Source organism: Mesocricetus auratus, unplaced genomic scaffold (genome assembly GCF_017639785.1).
Source record: "Mesocricetus auratus isolate SY011 unplaced genomic scaffold, BCM_Maur_2.0 Super-Scaffold_100676, whole genome shotgun sequence".
NCBI lineage: Eukaryota > Metazoa > Chordata > Mammalia > Rodentia > Cricetidae > Mesocricetus > Mesocricetus auratus.
Window position 1 is genome coordinate 184,506,929 of NW_024429266.1, and position 23,646 is coordinate 184,530,574.

Here is a 23,646-nt window from a genome sequence, read left to right on the forward strand (position 1 = left end):
AAGCTAGAGGTGCCTATTAGAATCCTCACCTTTCATATCAGGAAAATGAGGATAACACAGGCATCAAGTGTCTTACTCTAAACACTGCTGAATGCAAGCGAGGGGACTGGATTCAAGGCCAAGGCAAGCATACCAGAAGCTGTGTATTTAGCTGACATCCTGGGGGGCCAAGAGACTGGAGGAAAGCATTCAAAGATTAGATCAAGAAAGCACATACATCTAGACAATCAAGCTGCTGGAGCAAAGGGGAAGGGACTGTCCTTTCCCCATAATCTACCGTGCCATGCATTGGGGTGGCCCTTGTGTGAGCTAACAAGGGTCTCTCCGCTGTCCTGTGAAGGTCATCGTCACAGGCTCTCCACTCATCAGTGCCACCGCTTTCAAGATTTACATCTTCCTTTAAAACATTGACATCCCTAAGCCAGGAAAGATAAAGCTTCTAGAAACTTACTCTAAGTGAATAAACAGGTATGTCTATACGCAGAACGTAAAAAGATGGCAACTGTAGTACAGAGATTGTGGTAAGAATGAATGCGCTCACCAGTCCTGGGATGGTTAAATACACTACACAGTAGAAAGTCGTTTAGTAATAACCAATGCAATAGCAAGTAGACGAGACCAGGCAAAGATTCTGTATGTAGTATGATGGGCTCCTCATTTCAAAAACTATGGGGACTTTGGGGTGTGGCTCAGTTTCTAGAATGCCTAGCATGCACAAGGCCCTTGGTTTGATATTTAGTGCTACATTAAAAAAAACAATAGGGTATGGGGATGGACAGACACCTGTAATTCCAGCTCTCAGGAGGTGGAAACAAAGAAACAGAAGTTCAAGGCCATCATTGGATTCATAGTGAGTTCAAGGTTAGCCTGGGATAAGTGTGATCCTGTCTCAAAAAAAAAAAAAGCCTATATACACACAGAGAGAAGAAGAAAAAACTGTGAAGAATGTACAGTCATGCCAGTGCTTCTTTTTGGATTGTTTTAAATTTATTTTTTTAACATTTTTCTAATTCTGTCTACTGCAACATATTGGAAAAGACATTTAGTGCACAATCAAAAATCAATGCTGTGCCCTATATGAAATGACAGACTATGGACACCCCCATGGAGGGCCTCACCCTCCCTGGGGGAATGAGGGGATAACGGGGGGGGGGTTGGGGGGAGGGTACGGGAAGAGGGGAGGGAATGGGAGAGGGACCTGGAACTGACTTGTGAAGCAACCTTGTTTCTTATCTAAATTTAAACTGGAAAATAAAATTTAAAAAATCAATGCTGTTAGTTACAATTTTTCAATTTCTTTGGGACACCTGCCCTAGTTCATCTTTCTTGTGCTGTGATAAAACCCTGACCAAGCTACTTCTGAGAGGAATGGGTTTATTGAGCTTACTAGTCATAGACCATTATTGAGCGAAGCCAAGGCAAGCACCTGGAGTCGGGAACTGAAGCAGAGATGATGGAGTAATGCTGTTTACTGGCTTCCTTGCAGGTTTATATCTCGCTGTCTTTCTTATACAATTAGGACCACCTGCCCAGGTGTAGCACCACTCATAGTGGGCTAGGTCTTTCATCAATTAGCCATCAAGAAAATGGCCCCCTCCCATATACCAACAGGCCAATCAGGAGGCAAGCTGTCAATTGAGTTTCCCTCCTGCCAAGTGTCTAGTTAGTATCAAGTTGACAAAAACTGATCCACACATACTCCAAAGCTAAACCTGTGTCTTTTTCACTTGTCCCTAGAACAAAATCCTAGCAGGGACAACCACTCTATAGGGATTGTTTCACCCTTAGTATTAACCTAGGGAAAGCCAAAACTGGTGAATTAGGGAAGCCAATACTTTATATTTCTGATAAGACAAAAGAACAAATGAAACATGTTAACCATGTCTTAAGGACCTTGTTGAAGGGGCAGAATAGAAAAGGTGACCCACAGAATAACGGGTGACTTATTTGTCTAACAAATACCAGGAAGGAAGACAAAGGGTAAGGAGAAGAGTGTTGTGGGAGGAAAAGGAGAATTGTTTAAAGTAAACAAACAGGGGATGTGGAAGACTAAGACTACTCAGACCCCTGGATCAGAAGAGTGACCCCCAGCTTCATGATACCTCTTCCTAACCACTTAACTCCTGGAGAATTACTTCGTCATTCCACAAATTACTGAGCATTGTAGCTTCTGGAGACAGCAGTGGAACACCGATGGGCGTGCTCTGCCTGCTTGGAATGTACAGTCTATTAGAGAGAACAGAACAGTGTGTGCATCAGAAAAATGAATAATGTGTTGTTTGTCAGAGATCCTAGGTGCAACTTTGAAAAACCAGTAGAAGCCTTGACTGTCTCATCTGAAAACTGGAATGGGATAATAAAACAGGTATTTCATGGGTTCTTAGGCAGAGTCGGAGTCCACACAGAGGAAGTCTGGGAGAGATCGGTACATTTTATATTTGCATGTGCACATGTTAGCAAGCCCGTGCTCTAGAAGATTTCATTTGAATAAATACAGGGTGTAAATCAGACAGTAGCTGATGGGTGGTGGGCAGTAAGAAGTGAATGATTTCTCCTCAGTTGTCACCAAAGAGGAAGGTTTGTGCCTGCCCTCCTTCCCTGAACAGCCTAGTTTGGATAAACCCTGGAAAACTGGGTGGGCATCAGAAACATGAGGGCTTTCTCTGAAGCCCTGCCTACAATCCAGGTAAGCTTTTGCTCCTCTGGGGCTGAGATGGCAGAAAAACAGAAAACACATATGAAATACTAAAGTCAGAAGAAGACCCCAGAAGGGCTGAACATCAAACATTGCAACCTCCACAGGAGAACCTCCCAAGATGGAATGACACTTAGTGGAGGAAGAAGGTCTAAGGGAGGCCTCCCCAAAGTTCAAAGAGGCTAGCCTGCCCCTCTCCCTCTCTGTCTCTTTTAGGGAGCAAATGATAGAAACCAAACCAAAGGACAAAAGCCAAGGACTGCAAAGGCTCTTGACTCTTTAGCAAACCATAGCTCTGAAAGGAGTGGATGTAGCAACCCCAAACACAGTTCCAGTCAGTTCTCTGCACGGGTCTTCTTTGAGGCACATTGTAGAGCTCTATCCACCCAATACCTCTCTGCATTTCTGGGTTCCTACCTGTGTTATGCTCAGCTCCCACAGTGTTTCCACCTAATCCAGGGCTCATCCATCACCTACCAGAAATTTCTGGAATACTCACTGCCATCCTTGGACTCTATTCCCATGATCCTACCACTTGTATCTTGATTATTATTCAGTTGAAGATGGTTCCTCTATATGTACTGTCAGTACCAGGAGGTGAGGAAACACATATTTTTAAAAAATTCCTCACTGCCCAGAACATAATACCTTACCATATCAGGCCTTTGGAGGCTAGTTGCTGAATGAGTTGCATTTTAACAGCAGAGTTTATGTCCATTAGGTCAGTGGGCAGAGTTCATTTTTCAGATTAGATAAATGAAGCATACTGAACATTCTATTTTCCTTTTGCTGGGCTCCTGGTAGCAGCACACACTTCTCAGGCATGAAAAGTAAGGTCTTTGGAAGCCTAAGGAGAACAATGTCCTAGCTCTCCTCGGAAGTATTGATTGCTGCTTCTTCCAGTGTGTTTCCTTTCTGCCACGTTCTGTTAGTCATCCATTGGCAAATCCTTCCAGATCTACTTCCAAACAGGCCCTTGGTGTCCTGGCTTCTTGAGTCCTCCCTCCTGACCACCCAGGTCAAGGCCGCTGTTCTATCTTAACCATTATATTGCCAAAGACTTGTCTAACTTTTTCCACAGCCCGTCTCCGGCAAAAGAAGCCAAGGAACTTTTAAAAGATGTTAATCAAATGACACTATTCTCAGTTTTATTTGCCCCAATAATTGCTTTATATCATACTTGAGAGGAAGATTTAACGCTGGCCTCCTGGGCTGTTGAAGGGAGGCAGCTGTGCGGAGGTTGTCAGCTTCCTACCATATGTCTCACATAGTTCATCACATGGGCACCACGACTCAGCAAAGGACACTCTTGGCACTTTGTCATTAAAGTCCTACCACCCATCCCGCACCTCTCTGCCTTTCTGTCTCAGTCACCCAACCTTCTGCTGTGTCCCAGCCTCTTTTCCACTGTTTGATTTTTCAGCGTGGTACCAATCCCCAAAAGGAAAAATTTGTCTATCTATTCATATGCTTTCATTTATGAATGCTGCCTACTGGAAGGTGAGCTTCATGAGGGCCAAGGGCGACTCATGCTTGCTACTCTGTCCTTTGCATCCAGAACAGTGCCTAACCCATAGCAGAACTTATTAGTATTTCAAGCATTCTGCTCCTTAGCTTAAAGAAATGAAGCCTATCTTCCAGAGGAGCTGTGGGGCTGAACTTACACATGTAAGACACTTACCACAGTGCAATAGCCAGGACACAGGACCTCATATGCAAATAAGTAAGCCAGTAAATCCTAAACAGATTTTTTAAAAAATTATTGCATTAAAAACCACTCTATTGGATCAGACCGGTAATCTAATTGCCTAGGATTTAAGCATCTAAATCTTTTTATTGTTTGGGATCTCCCAAGGCTTTCATTGTGTAAGGTACTGCTTAGCCTGAAAACTACAGGAAGTTAACAGTAGAAGGTTCTTGCAGATTGGCAATGGAATATATACACCGAGGACTGTAGTGCTTTTTAAACTTAAGTGGTAGGACTCAGTGCATTAAGAACATAAGATGTACATATGAGAAACAATAGAGGAACTGTTTTGAGCCAGGATGTCTTGAGTTTTGGGTCTGCCCTCCTTAGGGAGACTCACGAGGCAGCCTCACATTCCTAAACTACTATGCAGAACTCATTCTGTGCTGATTTACCCCATAAAGGTCCTGATGGGCAATGGTCCAGAGGTAAAGGACAGGGACAGTCTTGCTAGACCTTGAGGCTCAGTAACAGCTAGAGCCCTGCCTGCTAATCTTTCTCTTCCCTTACTGGACACTTTAGGTCACCTGCTTATTTGTCACCCATATTGGTCTGTGTCTTGGTCAGGGCCCCTATGAATCTGCTGAGAAGCAGAGACCCTGCCTGACAGTTCAACTAGGCAGTGTGTGCAGCTCAACAAAGACTGACCTCCTTCAGACTGCCCCTATTTAACCTCGCCTGAGAATCTTCCCATCAGCCATATCTGCTTCCAGTTTTGACATCATTTTAACATGAAATATTGTGGGCCATTCTCAGTCTACCAGCTATGCACAAAGAATAACTGCCCATCCGTTGAAAGACGGGTCCTTGGAGTGAACATCTATTTTGATGGCATTCCATGGTTGGGTTGTTTCTGTGGTCCAAGCTAGATGAACTAGTGTGACCCTCTGATTCAGACTGGACCAATCAGAATCTCTTCGTAAGGGATTTGGAATTCAAGACCTTGGGAGAATCAGTCAAAAAAGCCTAGAACCAGATAGGTAGATGGATACAGAGCTCAGAGCACACATGCAGGCAGACAATGGTGTCCTGGTTCCTGATTTCGTCTCTTATGAAGTCTTGGAGCTCCTATCTTTGTATTCCTTGAGATGATACCAGACCATGCATTTTCTCTTTGGGTTTATTCACCACATTCTAAACAATCATCTCAGAACAGTATTGGCTAACATCCCTTGAATGTCAGTCACATTTCAAACTCAGAAGCCACCATGATTGTATCTTGCTGAAAACACTCAGCTATAAGCTGGGACAAACATAAGTATTATGTAGCCTCGTGTCACTTCATACTTAAAAACACTGACTGAATCTTGAAGCTGATGCCCATGTCCCAGCTCTAAGAAGAAGTCAGACTGAGATTTCTTATTTCTAACCCAGGCTGATGCTCAATGGAACTTCTTCCTTAAAATACAACAGTGTGGTGGCTGGTCAGTGAACAGTGCTGACTGCTTTTGCAGAGGACCTAGGTTTGATTCCCAGTACCTACATCAGAAGGCTCACAACCACCTATCCTAGGGGACTCAATGCCCTCTGACCTCTTTAGGAGTTGGCAAGCAGGTGGTACACACAAATTTATACAGGCACACATATGCATAAATAAAATAGGTATTTTTAAAATTACAACAATGTAAATCAAATTATGTAGTTTTATTTCTCTTCACCCAGCCTCTGCAATGGGACAGGCACTGTGGAAGGAGCCCAGCTTTTCGTATCATGCCTCCTCCCACTGCAACAGACAGCTTTTGTTTCTTATGTGATAAGACATTCTTAATAACTTTGAAGAGATTCACATGTCAAATGTCAACAAAGCATGCTGAATGCTCACTATAATTCATCCATTTCTGCGCACGTGCACACACACACACACACACACGAAAACACACTGAAGATAAACTTTTAACAGTGTAAGCTTAGAAACAAGAAGAAGGATTTTCACTGCCCAAGGGAATCCCTACAAGAAGTGAACTGAGTTGGCTGGTCTTGTGTCGACTTGATGTACAAACTAGAGTTGCCTGAAAGGAGGGAACGTCAATTGAGAAAATGACTTCCTGACCTCCTTCACTGATTGACTATGAGTGGAAGTAGACGCTGAATAAACCCTTTCCTCCCCAACTTGCTTTTTGGTCATGGTGTTTCACTACAACAATAGAAACCTTAACTAAGACAGTAACATTCAAGAAGCCACTGACAATTCAATAAGCTGACACCAAGCAATGAAGCCACACTCAGGTATGTTACAGAATACGTGTCCCAGAAGACCAGCTGAAACCAGAGTAAGTGGAGTCCATCCAAGAAAACCAACCTCATGAATACAAAACTTTGACCCCAAGAACATTCCGTCAAGAAGGGATTGAGTGGTTAGTCATCTCAAAGGCACAGGAGCACTGCATAGATACAAATGAGAACATGGGCATTCCAGGAGACAAGAAAATAAAGAAGGTCATCAGAATCGGGGAGGAGGGGCATCTGTTAGATTTACCATCAGATGTACTTTGGTGCTGGGAGGAAATTCTGTTCCACAGGTACTAAGTGACTTCTGGGAATACAAATGTGGCTGGAGGCAAAGCCCTGAACAGCACTTTGCACAAATGATGGTCCATATTGAAGCATAGCAGCTTGGCTGAGTGGCACATTGCCATCCAGCCCAGGCCCTCTGAGCATCTTGGCCTTGTGCTCCCTTCAGAGAGGGCAGACCCCAGAGTCTTAGCTCCCAGTGACACTGTCAGAAAGGAGTAGAGTAACAGGTTGTTTTCCAGGACAGCAGCAAAAGTTCTCACTTTCAGGATGCCTCCTGAAACTCTGTTTCTGCAGGGTCTCCTCAATGTTTTCACAGCATGCTTTAGAGGAAAAGCATCATTGTGCTATTTGTATAAGAAAGTACCAGGTTAGACTCAGTGAGGTTATGAGCCCAGTGGTAGAGTTCTTGTCTAACATGCACAAAGTTCTGGGTCCCATACTGTTTAGTTTTTGTTTTTGTTTTGTCAACTTGATGTAAGATAGGGTCATCTGAGAAGAGATGTCAATGGAGGAAACACCCTTCCCGCCCATCAGAGTGGCCTGTAGGCAAGCCTGTGAGTCATTTTCTTAGTTAATAATTGATGTGATAAGGCCCCATCCACTAAGTGGTACCACTCCTGAGCAGGTGATTCTGGGTATTTTAAGAAGATAAACTGAGCAAGCAATGAGGAGCAAGCAAGTAAGCAGCATCCTCCTTAGTCTCAGCCCCAATTCCTGCCTCCAGACTCTTGCCTGGAGTTCCTGCTTTAGCTTCCCTCAATGATGGACTGTAAAGTATAAAATGAAATAAACCCATTCTCCCAAAAATTGGTTGTGGTCATGGTCTTTATCATAGCAGTAGGAAGCAAAATAGGACCGGCACAAATGCACAAAAAATGTACTATGACATGTATTTGCAATTTGAAGCTTTGCAAGGCTCTTTCCTGTGTATGATCTCATCTTAAATTCCACTTGATGCTGTGTAGATAGGGTTTATTTTATTATATCATTTTTCTTTCACAAGATAAAATTGAGGCCTTAAGAAGTTGGGCCTACTAATGAGCAGCAGCATAAGAGGAAGAATCTGGGCTCCTTGGTTTGACTCTTAGATTCCTACATCCTTCTCCAGGAGGCTTAGACTTGTTCACAAACAACCCAAAGAATGTTTGTGCTTAAGTGTCTGGGAATCATCCGATAGGTGAGTTATCAGAGGATCATTCTTATCGACTGTTACAATCACACATTTGCTATGCCTCAACAATACAGCCACCTTCCCATTATTTCATGGTCTTTGACAACATGTCCTATATTGAACCTAGTAAAACAAAGTAAATCACTTAGTGTTGAGAGTCTACCCATCTCTCTTCTACACCTGAAAACAATCCTCTAAAAACAAAAACCAAATAAACAAAACAAAACAAAACAAAATCTCCTCAGGGATTGAAAGAAAAGAAGGACAAAGGTCATTCCTGCAGGTGATTGTTACACATTTGGAATCAGAAGACAGTGAACTCATTGCTGAGAATGACTTTGGTATAGTCTGCATGACATACAGAGAGAGACAGTCCTGGCCTCTCTTGATCCCATGGCCCTTTGTAGAACTTGTTTCTGTGATATGTGGTTTCCACAGCAGTCCCTCCTTCAGAGCAAGAGTGTCCTAGCCTCTCTTCCCACCATACAAGTCATAGTGGTATCCCTATTTCTACTCTGTTGAGCCACCATCCATTTGGTTAGCACGACTCCTCCCACACCATGGCAATTCCTGCACTGTGTTTAGGACACTCAGCAGTCCCCAGAATTCTCTTCGGAAGCACAAATTCAGCAGTGGGTGCTATTTGTCTTCCCCAGCATGCCTGATGGCACCCACAACAGTATCTTTCACAGAGTTGTAAATGAGAAACCGGGGATTGCAAATAGCTCCATATGGTTCACTTTACACATTGGGGCTACATGGTTGGAAACGAACTTTTTCAGGCTTTGTGTTTGAGTCTCTTTCCCTAAAGCTCTGTTTCCCATGCCTCATGCAAATCCCAGGAAATACAAAAACAAGTAACAAGTAGTTCCTTCACAGGCAAGACTTTGGTTAAGACATGGGCTCAGGTGTGTCTCTTGGAAGGACTATCCCAAGACTGATGTTTGGGCCACCAGTATCAGTAATAGGCTGATTTCATCCATGGTTATGGGTATCTGACTGCTTTTCCCAGGAAGAGCTATTGTAGGAAGTGATCATAAACTATTTGCAATATAAACACATCATGTAAACTGATTGCTCTGAGGGCTACTGGGAGAACTAATGAGATAAAAATGTCTACATCGCCAATAATGCACTATGAATGTTGGTCTGCTTTCTCTTTTGTAGTCCCTCTCTACCCCACCATTCGCCCTCAGTACCCCTTCCAGTAGATGGGGAAGGGTAGCATGTTAGAATGTGCTGAGAACCTGTCCATCTTCTGATTTCAAAGGCAAACACAGGATGGGTAAGTAGGCAGAAGGCTCAACCCAAAGGAGCTTGGCATTCTTAACCCAGTGAGTTCTGAGGTGAACCAAGGGCCAGAAGTGGTCAGATGCATGACAAGGTTGCAGAGAAGTAGGGTGAAGACCTAGTTGTTTAGCTCTATAGGATAGTGGCTCCTGAACTGGGCTGCACAGTAGGGTCACCGACTATCTTTACAAACTCTGAGCATGCAGACTTAATTGGACTTTACTATATTCTGAGCAAGCACCTCCAGCTGGAGTTCACAGATCCTGAAGTATAAGGTGAGAATGGGCTAGGCTGAATATGGGGAGGCCTTAGGGCAAAATCCTTGTAGATGACACTAGGTGTCCAAGACTCAGCTTTGGCTCTCACTGCTCCAGCAAGGAGAGTTCTAGTGTTCCCACCTCCAAAGTTGCTGGGCGGCATGTTGTGTACCTACATGGCTGTTACACTCAGCCTGCACACAGTAAGTAACATGTCCTTACCAAGAAATTTCCTTGTGAGCTACCATGTGAAAAAGAGATTCTTTGGGATTTAGAACGTCTCTTCTCTCCGCCCCCACCCCATGCATCTATGTATGTCTTTGTGTCTGTCTCTGTCTGTGTCACCCCCTTCCCGCCTTTCTCTGTTCCGTACCCCCTTCACACACTTCAATCCATAGGAATTGCCCATGCTTGAATCTGAAAGCTAGGAATCTGGAAGCCCCTTGGGTGTTCCAGGAGCTCTAGCATTTGACCATATCCCACCATGAGCTTAGAAAAGACCCATACAGTGGCCGTCTCTGGGGCAAGTCACTGTCACAGTTTCCAAATTTCTGCTGCTAATCCCCAAAGGCATTTTTTTTCTCTGATCTTGAGTGAAATCAAATTAGGGTGAGAAAAGGCATAAGGCAAACAACTGCTCTGCCCTCTCTGTCAGCGCTAGAGTTACTCTCTTCACTCCATTTCCACTCAGTTGGCAACACGCTAATCCTTTGTATCACGTCCTGTTCTCCCAGGCTGGAGTCATCTCCCCAGAGGAAGAACTGGCAAACTTCTTGCAAGGACGACTCAGGATCCATCTTGCTGCTCTCCCTCAGTACTCCATTCGTTGGCTCACTCATTGATTTGTTGTTCTGACCACCCAGCCATCCGCCCCTCTTCCTTTCCTTGAATACCAGTTAATATGATTGTCTTCCACACTGTAGCCAGAAGGGAGCCTTTCAGTTACACAGTTTCTGGTGCTCTCCCCATGCTGACTGCTAACCTTTTCCTGCTCACACTGCCTCTTTCCTTCTCTCCACAGTGTGATCCCATGCTGCTCTGGGGTTGGGTGCCACTCACCTAGACTTCTTGCTGGCTCCTTCCTCTCTCTGGGGCTGCGCCCTCCATCTCCTGCTCTTAGCAGACATTACAAGTTATGTCATAGGCCAGCAGGAAATTGCCACCATTTGACCAACTTCCTGGGAACTGATTATCTCATTCTACACTCTTTGGTCTGAGAGAATTTCCCCTATATCTCTACCCCAACCCTGGCTCACTATCTCTTCTGGACAGTAATCACAGATAAGCATTATGCCACATGATAAATACCTAGAATCCTGCTCTCACCCTTTCCCAGCCCCCCAGCCCCCTGGTCAAAACTTTAATCTTTGGGGCAGGAGAGATGCCTAGCAGTTAAGAGTGCTTGCTGTTCTTTCAGAGAACCTGGGTTCAAGTCCCATCTCCCACATGGTGGCTTACGTCTGTCTGTAACTCCAGTCCCAGAAGGAGCCAACACCCTCTTCTGCTCTCTGTGGGCACCACACACACGTGGTGCACAGACATGCATGTAGGCACACACATAAAAACAGATAAATTCAAAAACCTGGCCTTTTCCAGTGGTCCTGTAGTCAGCTTTATCGTTGTCAAATGGCCCCCTCAAAATTCAGGACATTCATTCTATGGAGGTGACTTTATGGCAGAGCCAAAGAGGGATGTCAACACTGACAGGTACTGGGGTAGCCAAAAAAGAAAAAGAAAGTGAAAATCTGAGACAACTGTAGTGAGTCACTGAGACCTCTTGATGGATAACCCAGTCCTCAAATTTAAGTGGACTTCTGACACCTCAATAGAATATACCCCTCCTACCTGCTCCCCATTCTCTGTCATAGGCACATGTCCATATCTAAGGACAAGAACATGAAATAAACACTCTGGAAATTTCCTTGGTGGGACTTATACACTAAGAAAACAGCACCTGGAGAATAAGAAAAAGAATTACTGAAAAATCACCCCCCCACCTGAAAAAAAAGCACAAGCTAGGCAGGGTAGTATGTGACGATAGCCCCAGTGCCTGGGAGGCCGAGACAAAAGGATTGCTCTGAATTCAAGGCCATTGTCAGCTACAAAGTGAGTCCCTTGTTACTCTGGGATAGAGAGAAATCTGTCTCAAAGAAAAAAAATCAATCCAATAAACAAATAAGCAACAAGCCTAAAGGGAATGCCAGCAAAGTCTGGGATACTTATTGGGGGAAAATGAATTCTAACATGAAGGAATCTTAGCCTTGTGTCAGGACCCAGATGCAGTTTCTTTAAGAGAAGCTCTGAGTCCAGCACTGGGCAGGTGTGATTTAGAAAGAAAGTCTAGGAGAGATAGGAGAAGGGGTACGAAGGAGCTGCATAGAGAATCTCACCCCTTCCACTTGAACAGTGCCCAAACTGCCAGGGGAGTCAAACAGCAACTGGCTCAGGGATGATCGTAGGACTTCACAAGCTTCCAGGACCCTGTTTCCTAACACTAGAGGTATTGAGTGGAGGAGATGCAGGGCAAGCTGTCCACACATTTTTTTTTCTCCTCAAGGACCTTCCTCTAAACCCCACAGCCACTATAGTCCTTGCTGCCATCTGCATTTTTCAGATCGGTGATGCTTTATCTTACCGGTCAGTTCTCGTACTCCCAAGGACACCACAAGGTCACTGACGGTGAGACCTTGCCTTTCGCCTGGTACTCATGCCACCCAACCCTAGGAAGACTCAGCAGATGTCAGGCAGTCCCCTCCAAATAACATGTCACGAAGCAGAGAGGAAAACCACCTAACATGTTACACTTTTAGAAAAGCCTCCTTCTAAGTTCTGCAGAAATGACTGTCTATCTCTTCTTGATATCTGCACCCATTGCAAATGAGATGCGTGTGTGGCAGGAGATGACAAGGAGCTGGCCGAGAAGCAGGGACTCAGAGGACAGACGTGGACAGTAGATGGCAGTCTGTTCCTGTGTGAGAAGTGGCCACAGAGATGATACATGGGGAGGGGGCAGGGCAAAGCAGTTCTTACAGGAGGATCCGCTTCCTTCTCATTATGCTGCTATCAGCAAGTGGGGACACTTCTAAAAGCAGCCTTGTGAGCTCATACATTCCCATAAGCACCACCTCTTTGACTATTCACAATGCTCCCTAAACTACTGCCATGAAGAACCAAAGGCTCTGAGCATCCCCCACTTAACCCCAGTTCGGCACTAGGGATTCAGAAGCAATTGCCCCCCAGCCCCCAGACAGAACTGAAGGCCAGAATGGAGAGGACTCCCCGCCTTATTCATATTAAAAGTCCACACTCAGACAACTTGCCTTCCATCTTCAACACTCACCTTTCTCCCTCCTGGAGCCTGGTTTCAATGTGACTTGTCCCTATACATCCATCTCTGCATCTTCTCTAATAACTAACACACAGCTACTAAAGAACATGTATCGAATCATCTTTACACATGCATTCAGATCTACCTTCGGAGTGTCTCAAGGGGGATTACTCCAATCCATTCACAGTGGCACCCAATTCCCCAAGACCAAGAGCCCAGATATGCAGAACTAGGTAGGCTAGGACACGAGAGAAAGGGTCCAAAGGAGAACCAGAACAACCTTTCCTGGCAAGTAAGCAGTCAGCATCCATGGCCTAACCTTTGGGGTGGAGCGAAAGAGAAACACAGAGGACATGGCGTTGAACCCTTGGTGAGGTGCGTCATGTCTCTGGGCCCACATCCTGTGTCATCTACTACTGAGTTCACCAATGATTCTTTCATATGTTCATACATTCACTCAACACATTTCTGTGGCGGACACTAGTCTAGGTGTTAGTGAACACAAAGATGACAAGCACAGACCCCTCTTCAAGGGTTTCATCCTCCAGTAATATGACAGGGATGTAAATGCAGCACACACTGCTAAGTGCTGTAACATAAAGTAGGCTGGGAAGGGACCTGGGCTCTGGGGGGGGGGGAAGTGTGTGGGGGGAGGCTTCCCAAGGAAGGTAATGGAGAAACAAACACGTAGAAGACATTTTTAGTATTCTTAGTGAAGATAGAGAGGTGAGCATTCAAAATACAACATGAACACACACCCCACATGTTCTGTTGTCATCTCCAATTTAAGAACAGATGCATGTTTTGACCACTCCTATCCATTTTCCATCAGGCTATTTACCTTACCATCACACATAAACTATTTGAGGGAGTCCTTTTCTCCATCCATCCATCCATCCATCCATCCATCCATCCATCCATCCAGGTTCTCCTTCTAGCTCTAAATTTCCACAATCTAATGAGAAGGGAGAGAAAGACTTTAGCAGTCATTGAAGTTCTTAACTCTGCCACTTAATAGGCAAGGAAAGCAGGACCCAGGGTGCCTCAAGGATGCCCAAGTAGCAAGCAGTCTCTGGTAGTGTCAGAGGCAGGATTGGTCTCATGGAGCATAGTTCTGGATCATTCGGATTTGGCTTACTGAATTCAGCTACCCACAGACAATTTTATCCCACATAAACCTCTCCCCCATTCTCCCAGCTAGCAATCCAAGATCCGCCACAAATCTGGCAAGCTTGCTTCTTCAGCACTCCATAAACATTCACTCATCCATATGTTCAATAACTTATCTGGCATCACATAACTTAATTTCCTCCTCCACCCCCTCCACATTTCTGTACGTAAGTACTCCAGGCCAGAAGGAGTACCTGGAAATCCCAGGCATGGACCATGGTGAGGCAGAGGGAACAGCAGAGCCATGGAACATCTGAACAGCCTTCAGACTCCTTTTGATCAGCCAGTGACTCCAATTCTCTTCTTTTCCAGACCAGGAAACAGAGGCTCATGGAAGGAAAAGGCTCTGTTTAAAACTCACCATTAGTTTGAGTCCTATGCAGAGAGAAAGGCTACACAGTATTCTAGATAACCTACCAGGTGTCAGACTGGCCAAGCTACTGCTCAATGGTAGAGCACACCTGTTGGGAAATCAGGTGCGTTTTACAGCTGCATCTCTTGAAGCCGGTGGAAGTACCTTATAAACCAGCAGGAACAGGTCTGCTAGACACAGGATGGAACTAATCCCAGACTGAGAACTTGAAATACATTCCTCAAGGGACAACGGGGAGCCAGAGGGGGAGGAGGATATTTTTAAATGTTGGGGGCTTAGGTCTAGAAACAGAAGGGAACAGTAAATTGTAGTAAGTTTCAAGTTCTTGGCAGTCACTTAGAGAGAGAGAGAGAGAGAGAGAGAGAGAGAGAGAGAGAGAGAGAGAGAGAGAGAGAGAATCTCCATCCTATGTACAGAAGAAATGCATCACCCTAAATGTGAAAAGTGTAAAACAAAGTAAATACATGTATTTGGAGCATGAATATTGTAAAACAATCTAGTGAGCATTTGGTCAGAGTTTTCTGCTGCACAGTGAAAATACCTTCAAGCACACAATGAAGTCACCTCTCTATTGACCTTTGTGTGTGTATAGTAGTAGTAGTGTAGTATAGTAGCAGTAGTAGTGGGGAGCTAAGGGGAGAGGGTTCCAAGAGCATCCATTTAGTCACACCTTTTGAAGGGGATAAGAGTTACCTCCAAGAAGCTCTTTTGTTCCTGGACTCTTGCAAGTCCTTCCTTCCACTCAGAGAGTGAAATGCAGAGGCAAATACAAGGGCTGGAGGACAGGATAGGCTGCTTTAATTGTATCAAACATAGTTTTGGGACTCAGTCCTTTATAGCAACCCATGTTGCCCAATGTTCCAGCAAGAAATCTGCCTAGTCTAAGCTCGAGTCTAATTGTTGAATTCTCTAGCCTATCAAAGAAAGGTGTCTTCCAAACTCTGAAGAGATATCCTGCTCTCCATTTAAGTTTAGAAGTTGTGCAGTCCTCGTCCCAGGACTCAGGAATGCTGGGACCCACCACCTCTTGTGGGTGTGTGGATCAAAACCAGATGTCCAGCTCCACTCTTATAGACTTTACAAGAGGCAATTGGGGCTTAAATCAATACCTGTGTACTAGAAGGGCAAATTCCCTTGTCAACAGTAAGGGAAGTAAATGGGGAGGGCTGATGGGAGCTATGACAGATTTGACACATGGTTGCCAGCAGGTGGCTAAAAAACCTAAACATTTGCCTTGCACATGAAAAGGAAACTTCTGGTGGAGCAGGCTATCCTGTGGGGTGACAAACTTCACATAGGGCTGTAGAACCAGCTCCTGGATGACAGAGCACAGAAAACACAATCTGGTGGACATTGTGCCTGCTGTTGGCTTTAGGAAAGAAAGTATATCAGGATTCTGTTGTGCAACTATGGACCTGATCCTTAGTTTCACATCAACTCAGTATCACCAATTATACATGGGATTATCTGGGATATTGAGATAATTTCATGTAATATTTGCCACAATGCCTGGCACCCACTAACTACTCCAATACTGTCATTGTCTTAAAGATGGGTGCTCATTTTAGAAATGTTGACAATGCAAGGTATTTGAGAAGAAGCTGCTGAATGATTAGCATCAGGCCTACTAGAAAGCCAAAACCAACTAGTATCAGCTCAGTGCCCTGCATACTGTACTAAGCCAACATCTTGAGCATTCTTGGCAAAAAAATATTCTGGTAAATTCTTTGCATGCCTTTCTGCCTTTCCCCAAAGATAAAAACAGGAGCCCCTTAGAATATGCCAAGGCACACTCCATATAAGGCATATTAGCAAAGATTAGATAGGACAGGATTAACGTAGAATCTTAGGGAGGTGGAGCTGGAGTGGGCCTTGGAGGTCATCTAATTCAAGTCCTTCATTTATAGTCAGGGGAATCACAGCCTGAAGAGAATGTTCGGGATGACATAGCAACAGCTAATTAGTGACAGAGCTCAACTGAAAGCTTGATCCCCACCTGCATGTCAGCAGGCCATCTGCTGCCTCAGTCTGCTTAAGATCACCTTGTACTGAGTGAAGTCTTTTGAGATCAGCAAGCTACTCATTTCTCTGCTACATCTGAAAATCACTTACTCAAATGTTTTCTTTGGTGATGTTGTTAGATAATGAGCAATCATAACAGACCACACCAAACTGTGTGTCAAAATCCGTTAACTACTCTGAGTCAAAGGTCTGTCTTGTGAGGATGACTAGAGTCCTAGAGACCTCAGTAGTTCTTATTCAGCATTGTCTGAGGAACACTATGGCAGAAAAGGTTGTGAACAAAGAGCAAGTACATTCTGACCACATGAATATACTTCATCTAGGTCCAAGTATTTGTAGGTAAAATCAAAATTTGCTTCATAGAAAACTATCAAAAGCTCTTGAACTAGCTATATTCACAGTTTGAAAGTGAGAATTCCAAAAGCATATATATCTTTCTCCTTCTTTCCTTCCTCTCTCTCTCTCTCTCTCTCTCTCTCTCTCTCTCTCTCTCTCTCTCTCTCTCTCTCTCTCTCTCTCCTGTTTTTTGATCTTAGAAATCTTTCCAGGCAAGGATGAGGTAGTATTGATCTTGGTGTCACTCTTCAAAGTTCACAAACCCCATACTCAAAATATCTGAAAGAAACTGTCCTTATGTTTTCCACAATAAATAAATGGCTGGCCCACCCAAGAGAAGCAATTTGATGAGAATGTACCCACACATCTGCCCACTAATTTCCATAAGCTCTTCAAATGCTTCTTGCCCTTCCAGGACAGCTTCTCCCAAAACACACACACACACACACACACACACACACACACACACACACACACACACAGAGTGATCTTGTTTCCACATGCTTGCCCAAGCACAAAGTGTATCCACTGGCTCTATCAGCAACCCCACATGGGCCATAGGCTGTTCTCCAGTAGTAAATGATTTGGTCCTTTTCCCACAAAGTCAGTCTTATATAAAACTCAACCCAGCAGTCATTAGTTCATTATTCCCAGTGTCAGAAACTGCCTGCCTCATTAATGAGTAGAACAGCAGCTGCTGAGGTCTTGAAACAGAGTGGTGGGTTTAAAAGACCTTCTGTGTGAGTCCAAACCCCTTCTCTCACTTCCAGGCAGCACCTGGATTTGCAGCCCCTCTTCTTAGGGTGGGAGCCTTGGAATTGCTCAGGAAAAGGTCTGGAGGAGCCTGCAGCAGAAGCAGCCTGCTCAATTAGGCATCCTAAATCCAAGGGAAGAGGAAAGGCCTGAACATCTGATACATCTGGGAGTGCAATGGCAGGGATGGGAAATGTTATGTAATTAAACTCTGCTGGCCTGTCCTGCTTGGGGAATGTGAGACCCATCAGCAGTGACCTCTTCCAATCAACTTAATTGGCCCAATCTCGCCAAAAAAAGCAAAAGAATTGGTTTAGTGCCTCCTGGAAATAGCTTAGCTCCTCACTATTTATGGCCACTGAACTCAAGGATGGGAGCCTTGACTCCCAGCCAGGAGTTGACAGCATGTGCTGACTTTTGGGAGGACTGGGATGTTTCAGGGCCTCTGGGCCTCCATCCTCATCTCCGAGGAAAGTGGCTGTGCCCAACTTGCTGCACTGGGCATGCTGTATTTCACAACTCTGAGCCCTGGGGTTCCTTTCTCCAGGCAGGCTGGGGCCTGCCAAGGACTTATCGTCTAGAAAAACACAGACCTTGACAGTAACACAGGGCGGCTGGACTTTGCTTCCCTCTTACACAAACCGTGGCTATGCCAAGGACAATTACTATGCTCCATGCTTTCAAAGTCGCATTTGTTTTGCCATTGTGGTTTGCATAACTGATGCTAAAATAAAGTCTATCTGAAAATTAATAACCAATTCCTGTATTGCCTCTCTTCCTGAATAATTCAGAGAACTATCAGACTTCCATAAATGAAAATCTAACTTCAGCTGCCTCCAGTTTATGGATGGATAAGTAGTAAACCATGGCAGCCATGGGAAGTGTTTTTGTTCTATAGTGGGTAAGCAAAAGAGATGTGATTGCTATCCAGATTTATGTCATGCCTTTCAGACAGAGGCTAAGATCCCATTTTCCCAGTGACTGACAGATGCCCGCCCTAGGTCCAAGTAGATTGCATCTCTGTACAGCTTCTATAACTAGTCCCTTTGAGCTTTGCTGGGTAAAGAGGAATGCATTGCCCTTCTTACCCAGTCCTCATCAACACAGTCACTCTGTAGACAGGGACAGCGAGAGTCCTAGACATCAGAAAACTTTAGAGTTCCACTCTTCCAAAGTGTCAGACTAAATGCAGACATTTCCCGCTGGGAGTCTTCTACCTCATCATTGTGCTTGCAGAGAACAGTGGGCACTAGCTCTGCCTAACATCCGCTATTTTTCAGAAACGTGAGCTTTCCTGAAACACGGAGGGAGATCCTCAAAATAGTACAACTTCAATTTCATGAATCAAGACTGTCACTAGCCTAATACTGTCCTGCCCAGATGCCCTCACATGATCAAAAGGGCTTCCTTGTCACCTGGCCCATGTGGACAGATGTGTGTACCCCTAAAGTATAAAACCTTCTTCCTGCTTTGTCCCAGTTACCTCCAACCTCAGGGAACTCAACAAACTCCTCCTTGCTCTCACTCCCTGGAACACACAGGTCTTCCTTTAACTGTGCCTTTGTTCGCTTAAGACAGATGTCTAAGCATCCAAGACCAGTCCCCCTTTCTCCAGACCCACAGAATTCCTGAAAAAAAAAACACACACACACAGCATATTCCTTCACTGGGTCTTAGCTTTATGTGCATCTCTCCATCCCATTGGCTAGCTTTCTCATAGCTGCTTCATCCCCCAGCAAGCCTATGGACAAAAAATATTGGCACATACTCAGCACAGCTTTAGACTCATAGTGCAGAAGCCTCAAAGATAAGCAAACACTACCAGCCCAGCCTGTCCTTTGCATCCCTGAGCCTTTCCCCAGGTCCATGTACCAAGAGTCATTCTGGCACACTCCAACCAGAAATGGATCCGGACTCTCACTTTCTGCCTGGAGTGCAGCACCTTCCAATTCCCGGCCAAGCCTGTACTCCAGGCAAGCCGTGGTAACACCCTCAGGCTCCCTTCCCAGCCACAGAGGTATCCATCATCTTTACCTTTATGGAACCTTTTTTGCAAAACCACAGATCTATTTCAAGGCAAGCTTCCCTTTGGTTCCCCTGATCCATGAACAACTCTAGAAGCACCCTCAACAGGCACTGCACTCCCCATTCCTGGCAACACTGCATCAGTCAACTGAGCATGGAGAAGGAATTTCTCCAAGGCTGTGTGCCATGTCCCAGCACCCAACAATGAGCTGAGCATCCAGTAGGCATCCCATTAATTTTTTAATAATAATCAACATTAGCTGCTGGTAGTGTGTCCTTCTGTTAAAAGGAGCTCATTGTATGATATTATACGATGTGCATCCTTATCTCTTGGTACACAAATGCATTCATTCACTCAAGAATCTTGTGCACACAGTCCTTCCTGTCACTGGGCCCTGTGCCAACACATGTGACCCTTACACGTAAATGTACAGCCCTCATTCTAAGCCTTCTAAGGTCCCTCCACTGGAAAGCTGGGAAGGGGGAGAGGCAAAAGTCATCCTTTCTTACACTGCTCCCTGCAAGAATGCCAGAGCCCACAAATCTCCCGTGTGCCCCAGTGCCCTCCAGTCAACCCCAGGGCTGCACATGCTCATGAAGTTAACACTCCTCTCTCCCGGATCATCTCCCCCTGCATCATCCCTTTGGTAATCATCGGGCATTCAGCTCCCATGCATGTCCACCTTTAACACACACACACACACACACACACACACACACACACACACACACACACACAGCCCAGCCGCCCTCCCACACCACACCCACCCCATGTGTCTGCGCAGGCACGCACAGGCCATCTGTCTTCAGCACACTGCACTTCTCCAGCTCTGACACCCTTCACAGGCGCAGATTTCTCATTAGCTACACCTATGTTCCCACAAGCTCTAGGCTCCTGCTATGCACACAGATGCCCATCACACAGGCTCCCCACCCCTCCAGGGCCAGCCGCGCTGGAGGAAGCTGTAGCGAACTCCACCTCCTTCTCTCCTCTCCCAACCCCCTCTCTTACTGAGACTCCCAGTCGTTCTCCGGCCACCCAAGGATCAGTCTACCTCCTTGGGAAATCAGACCCGATTCTTATAGATACAGCTTTCTCAAGGCCATCTTCTACATAGTCCTCACCGAAGCGCAATCTTACTCGCTCTCCCTGAGGCGAACACTGGTAAACTTTTTTCTGTCCCTACGTACTGCCAGATACAGCAGCCCGCAGCCTGCTTTTTTTTCCCTCCCTCCCCCTCTCCACTCTCTCTCAACGCTACGCTTGAAGGTCTGTTTGAGCCTAAGGCGGAGGTAGTTGGGCTTTATCTTCTGGATTCCACCTCTCAAATTTCTTAGAGCAACACGTCAGGATGGGGGGAGGCCGAATACGCTGGCAAAGTTCAGATCCTTTAGAAAACAGAACCGATTGTGAAGCTCCCCGGTACAACCCACCCCTCTGGTACACTCTTCTTATCCTGACGTTTGGGGAGCTGCTTAGGTTATTTCCTCTCTCGATGGTTAGCTGTGGAAGGGCATCCCTTTACTGAAAAGCAGGTTTGCCAGCAGACTCCGTAACCCGCAGAATTTCCAACGTCAGACTCAGGCGAGTAACACACACCCTTACAGTCTCTCTTCCCCTCCCCCAGCAGGTCCCCGCCCCCAACCTCTTCACACTCATAAACAAGTCCCGGCTCAGGGACTCCGGCTCTCCAAGCCCGCAGTCTGCGCTGGCTAGGACCAAGTCCTAGAGCAGCCTCCACTCTGACTCTCAACCTGCTACCCGCCGGCCGCCAGAGGTCGGGGTCAATCTGGTGGGTGCTTCCTCCACCTGGAAAACACGAGCTTCGATTCCAATTCCCACCTGCGAGCGACTTCTCTAAGCAACTGCGTCCACACCATTTGGTGCTGGGGTCCCAGCGAGGCTCATCTGAGCGCTGAGGAAGAACGCCGAAATTGCGCAAAGCAGTGGCGCCTCTTGGATGCACACCCACTCACCACTCACGCTCGAAAGCTACAAGCAGAGCGGTCCTCCCCGCACCCCGCGCCAGCCCCCCCCCATCCCGCACCTTCAATTCCCAAGCGTGCCAAATTTCATTAGAAGTAACCAACACTGTGCAAAGCCCGGTGGCAATGCAAACAGTCCACTGTGGGTTGTTTTAACTCCGACCTAACTGTGAGGATCTCCGATGCTCTCGGCCTTCTTAAACCACCTCTGGGGCGAGGGGGAAGGGGGTAAGAGGAGGCTAAAACGGGCTCCGAGAAACTGCTACCAAATCCCTACCGATGGACTGTCTCGGTGCCCACCTTTCGGGCTGGGTCCCAGACGGGCAGTCTGAGCGCTAGACCCAACATCTGCCTGGAGACCCGGGGTGGGTAGCCCTTCTGGTAGGCGCTGGCCAGAGTAGCCCAGGGCTGGGGATCATCTCAGAGAAAAGGCTTACGTGGGACACCAATGCAGGTACGCACTACTGGGTGGTGGGTCCCAACTCCCCAACCTGAGAAGTGACTCTGCGGGTCCTGAGCTTTGCGTCCCCTCCCCCAGTCCACGCCCTGCCTGACTGTGCGGTGGAGCTGTCGAACAGTGCCCGGTGACCAGCGGGGTGCAAGGCGAACGCTGGGGTCCCGGCCTCATCCTACCCCCGGTTTTGTCTGCTACCCTCTTTTGTTACAGGATGCGCGGGAGTCTTCTGGGAGAACCAGGTAGCAGGGTTGGAGGTGTGCGTGCATGAGGTGGAGGGGCAGGGGAGGCAGAATCCCTTTCCTGCCTTTTCGTGATCCCGGTTTTCCCTCTCCTCCACCTCCCTCCCTTTCCAATGCAGGTTTCTTAAACCTGATCACTTTCCCAGACTGAGGGCGGTTTCTTGGGCAGCCAGGGGACTAGAGGGAGGAGGAGGAGGTGGGGAGCCGTATCCGCGCGCGCGCGTGAGCGTGCTTGTGGAAGAAGGGTGGTGGTGATTGCGCCTAGGCCTGGGCAGATCCCAACGCAAACTTTGAAGAAGGCACACGAATCGGAAAGTTAAGAGCTTGTTGCGCGATGGGGGTGGGGCTGTGTGCAGAGTTGAGGCCCCCCCACGCGGACCCTCAGGAAAATCTCTCCCCCACGCGATCCCCCACCCCCTCCCAGACCTGCCCACCCAGCGTGCCCGCCACCTCCCCTTACCGTGGCAGAAGTAACCATGGCATCCGTGTGACTATTTCCAGGGACGTCGACATGAAGAGAAAGGTGGACTCGAGTTCGGTCATTCAGTCTCGCCCACCCCTGCCGCAGCCACTACCCAGCGGTGGGAAAAACCAGAGGAAGAAAGAGGGAAGAAAGTTGCGCCGGCTCTTTCGCGGGGCGGTGCGCGGAGCTGCTGGGTAAGGAGAGGAGCCTTCAACTCTGAGTCCCGTGAACATAATCTGCGTGGTTATAACCAGCCAACCCGGCCAGATGGCTCCGCGCTCAGCGCCTTAACCCCTTCCGCGCCGAGCCCTCGCCCCCGAGCCCCGCCCGCAGTGACTCGCAGGCCCGCGCCCCAGCACTATGGAATTTGCTCTTGAGACCAACCTGGGAAACCAGGTCAATTCTCCTAGTCCCCTTTAAAGGAAAACAAACGAAAGAACGAACGAACAAACAAACACATGCTTCCAAAACAGCCTACTCTTCAGTGCCTCCTACATTTGATTTCCCTTTTAGAGATGAGGAGCAGTCATAGAAAACATTCAATTTATCATCATATTTTACACGCTAACATCTTCGATCTGAATTATTCTTGAAATTTTCTCTTTGATCTTTTTTTTTCTCTCTTAAGATTCTTTTATCTTTCTTTTTTTCTCTAACGAGGCAGAAGGCCTTTCTTGCCCCTTGGTTCAGGAACTCTTGGGTCTCAACCTTAAACTCTACCTCCAAACCTCAGACCCTTCTAGCTTTGGATCTCCCCACCCCCTTATAGCCACCCCCACTGCCACCACCACAGGAACCCGCCCAGGAACAATTGCTCTCC

General features: G+C 46.5%; 1 protein-coding gene across 1 annotated transcript in view; it reads right to left on the reverse strand.

Annotated features, from left to right (window-relative positions):
- Ntf3 (neurotrophin 3) overlaps window positions 1-22,955 on the reverse strand; it is a 64,456-nt gene extending 41,501 nt beyond the window's left edge. Inside the window, exon 1 of the mRNA XM_005084057.4 lies at window positions 22,824-22,955. Within this exon, the coding sequence (XP_005084114.1) occupies window positions 22,824-22,841 (18 nt within the window). The 5' untranslated portion in view covers window positions 22,842-22,955. The remainder of the gene's footprint in view (window positions 1-22,823) is intronic.
- Window positions 22,956-23,646: the final 691 nt, after the last annotated feature.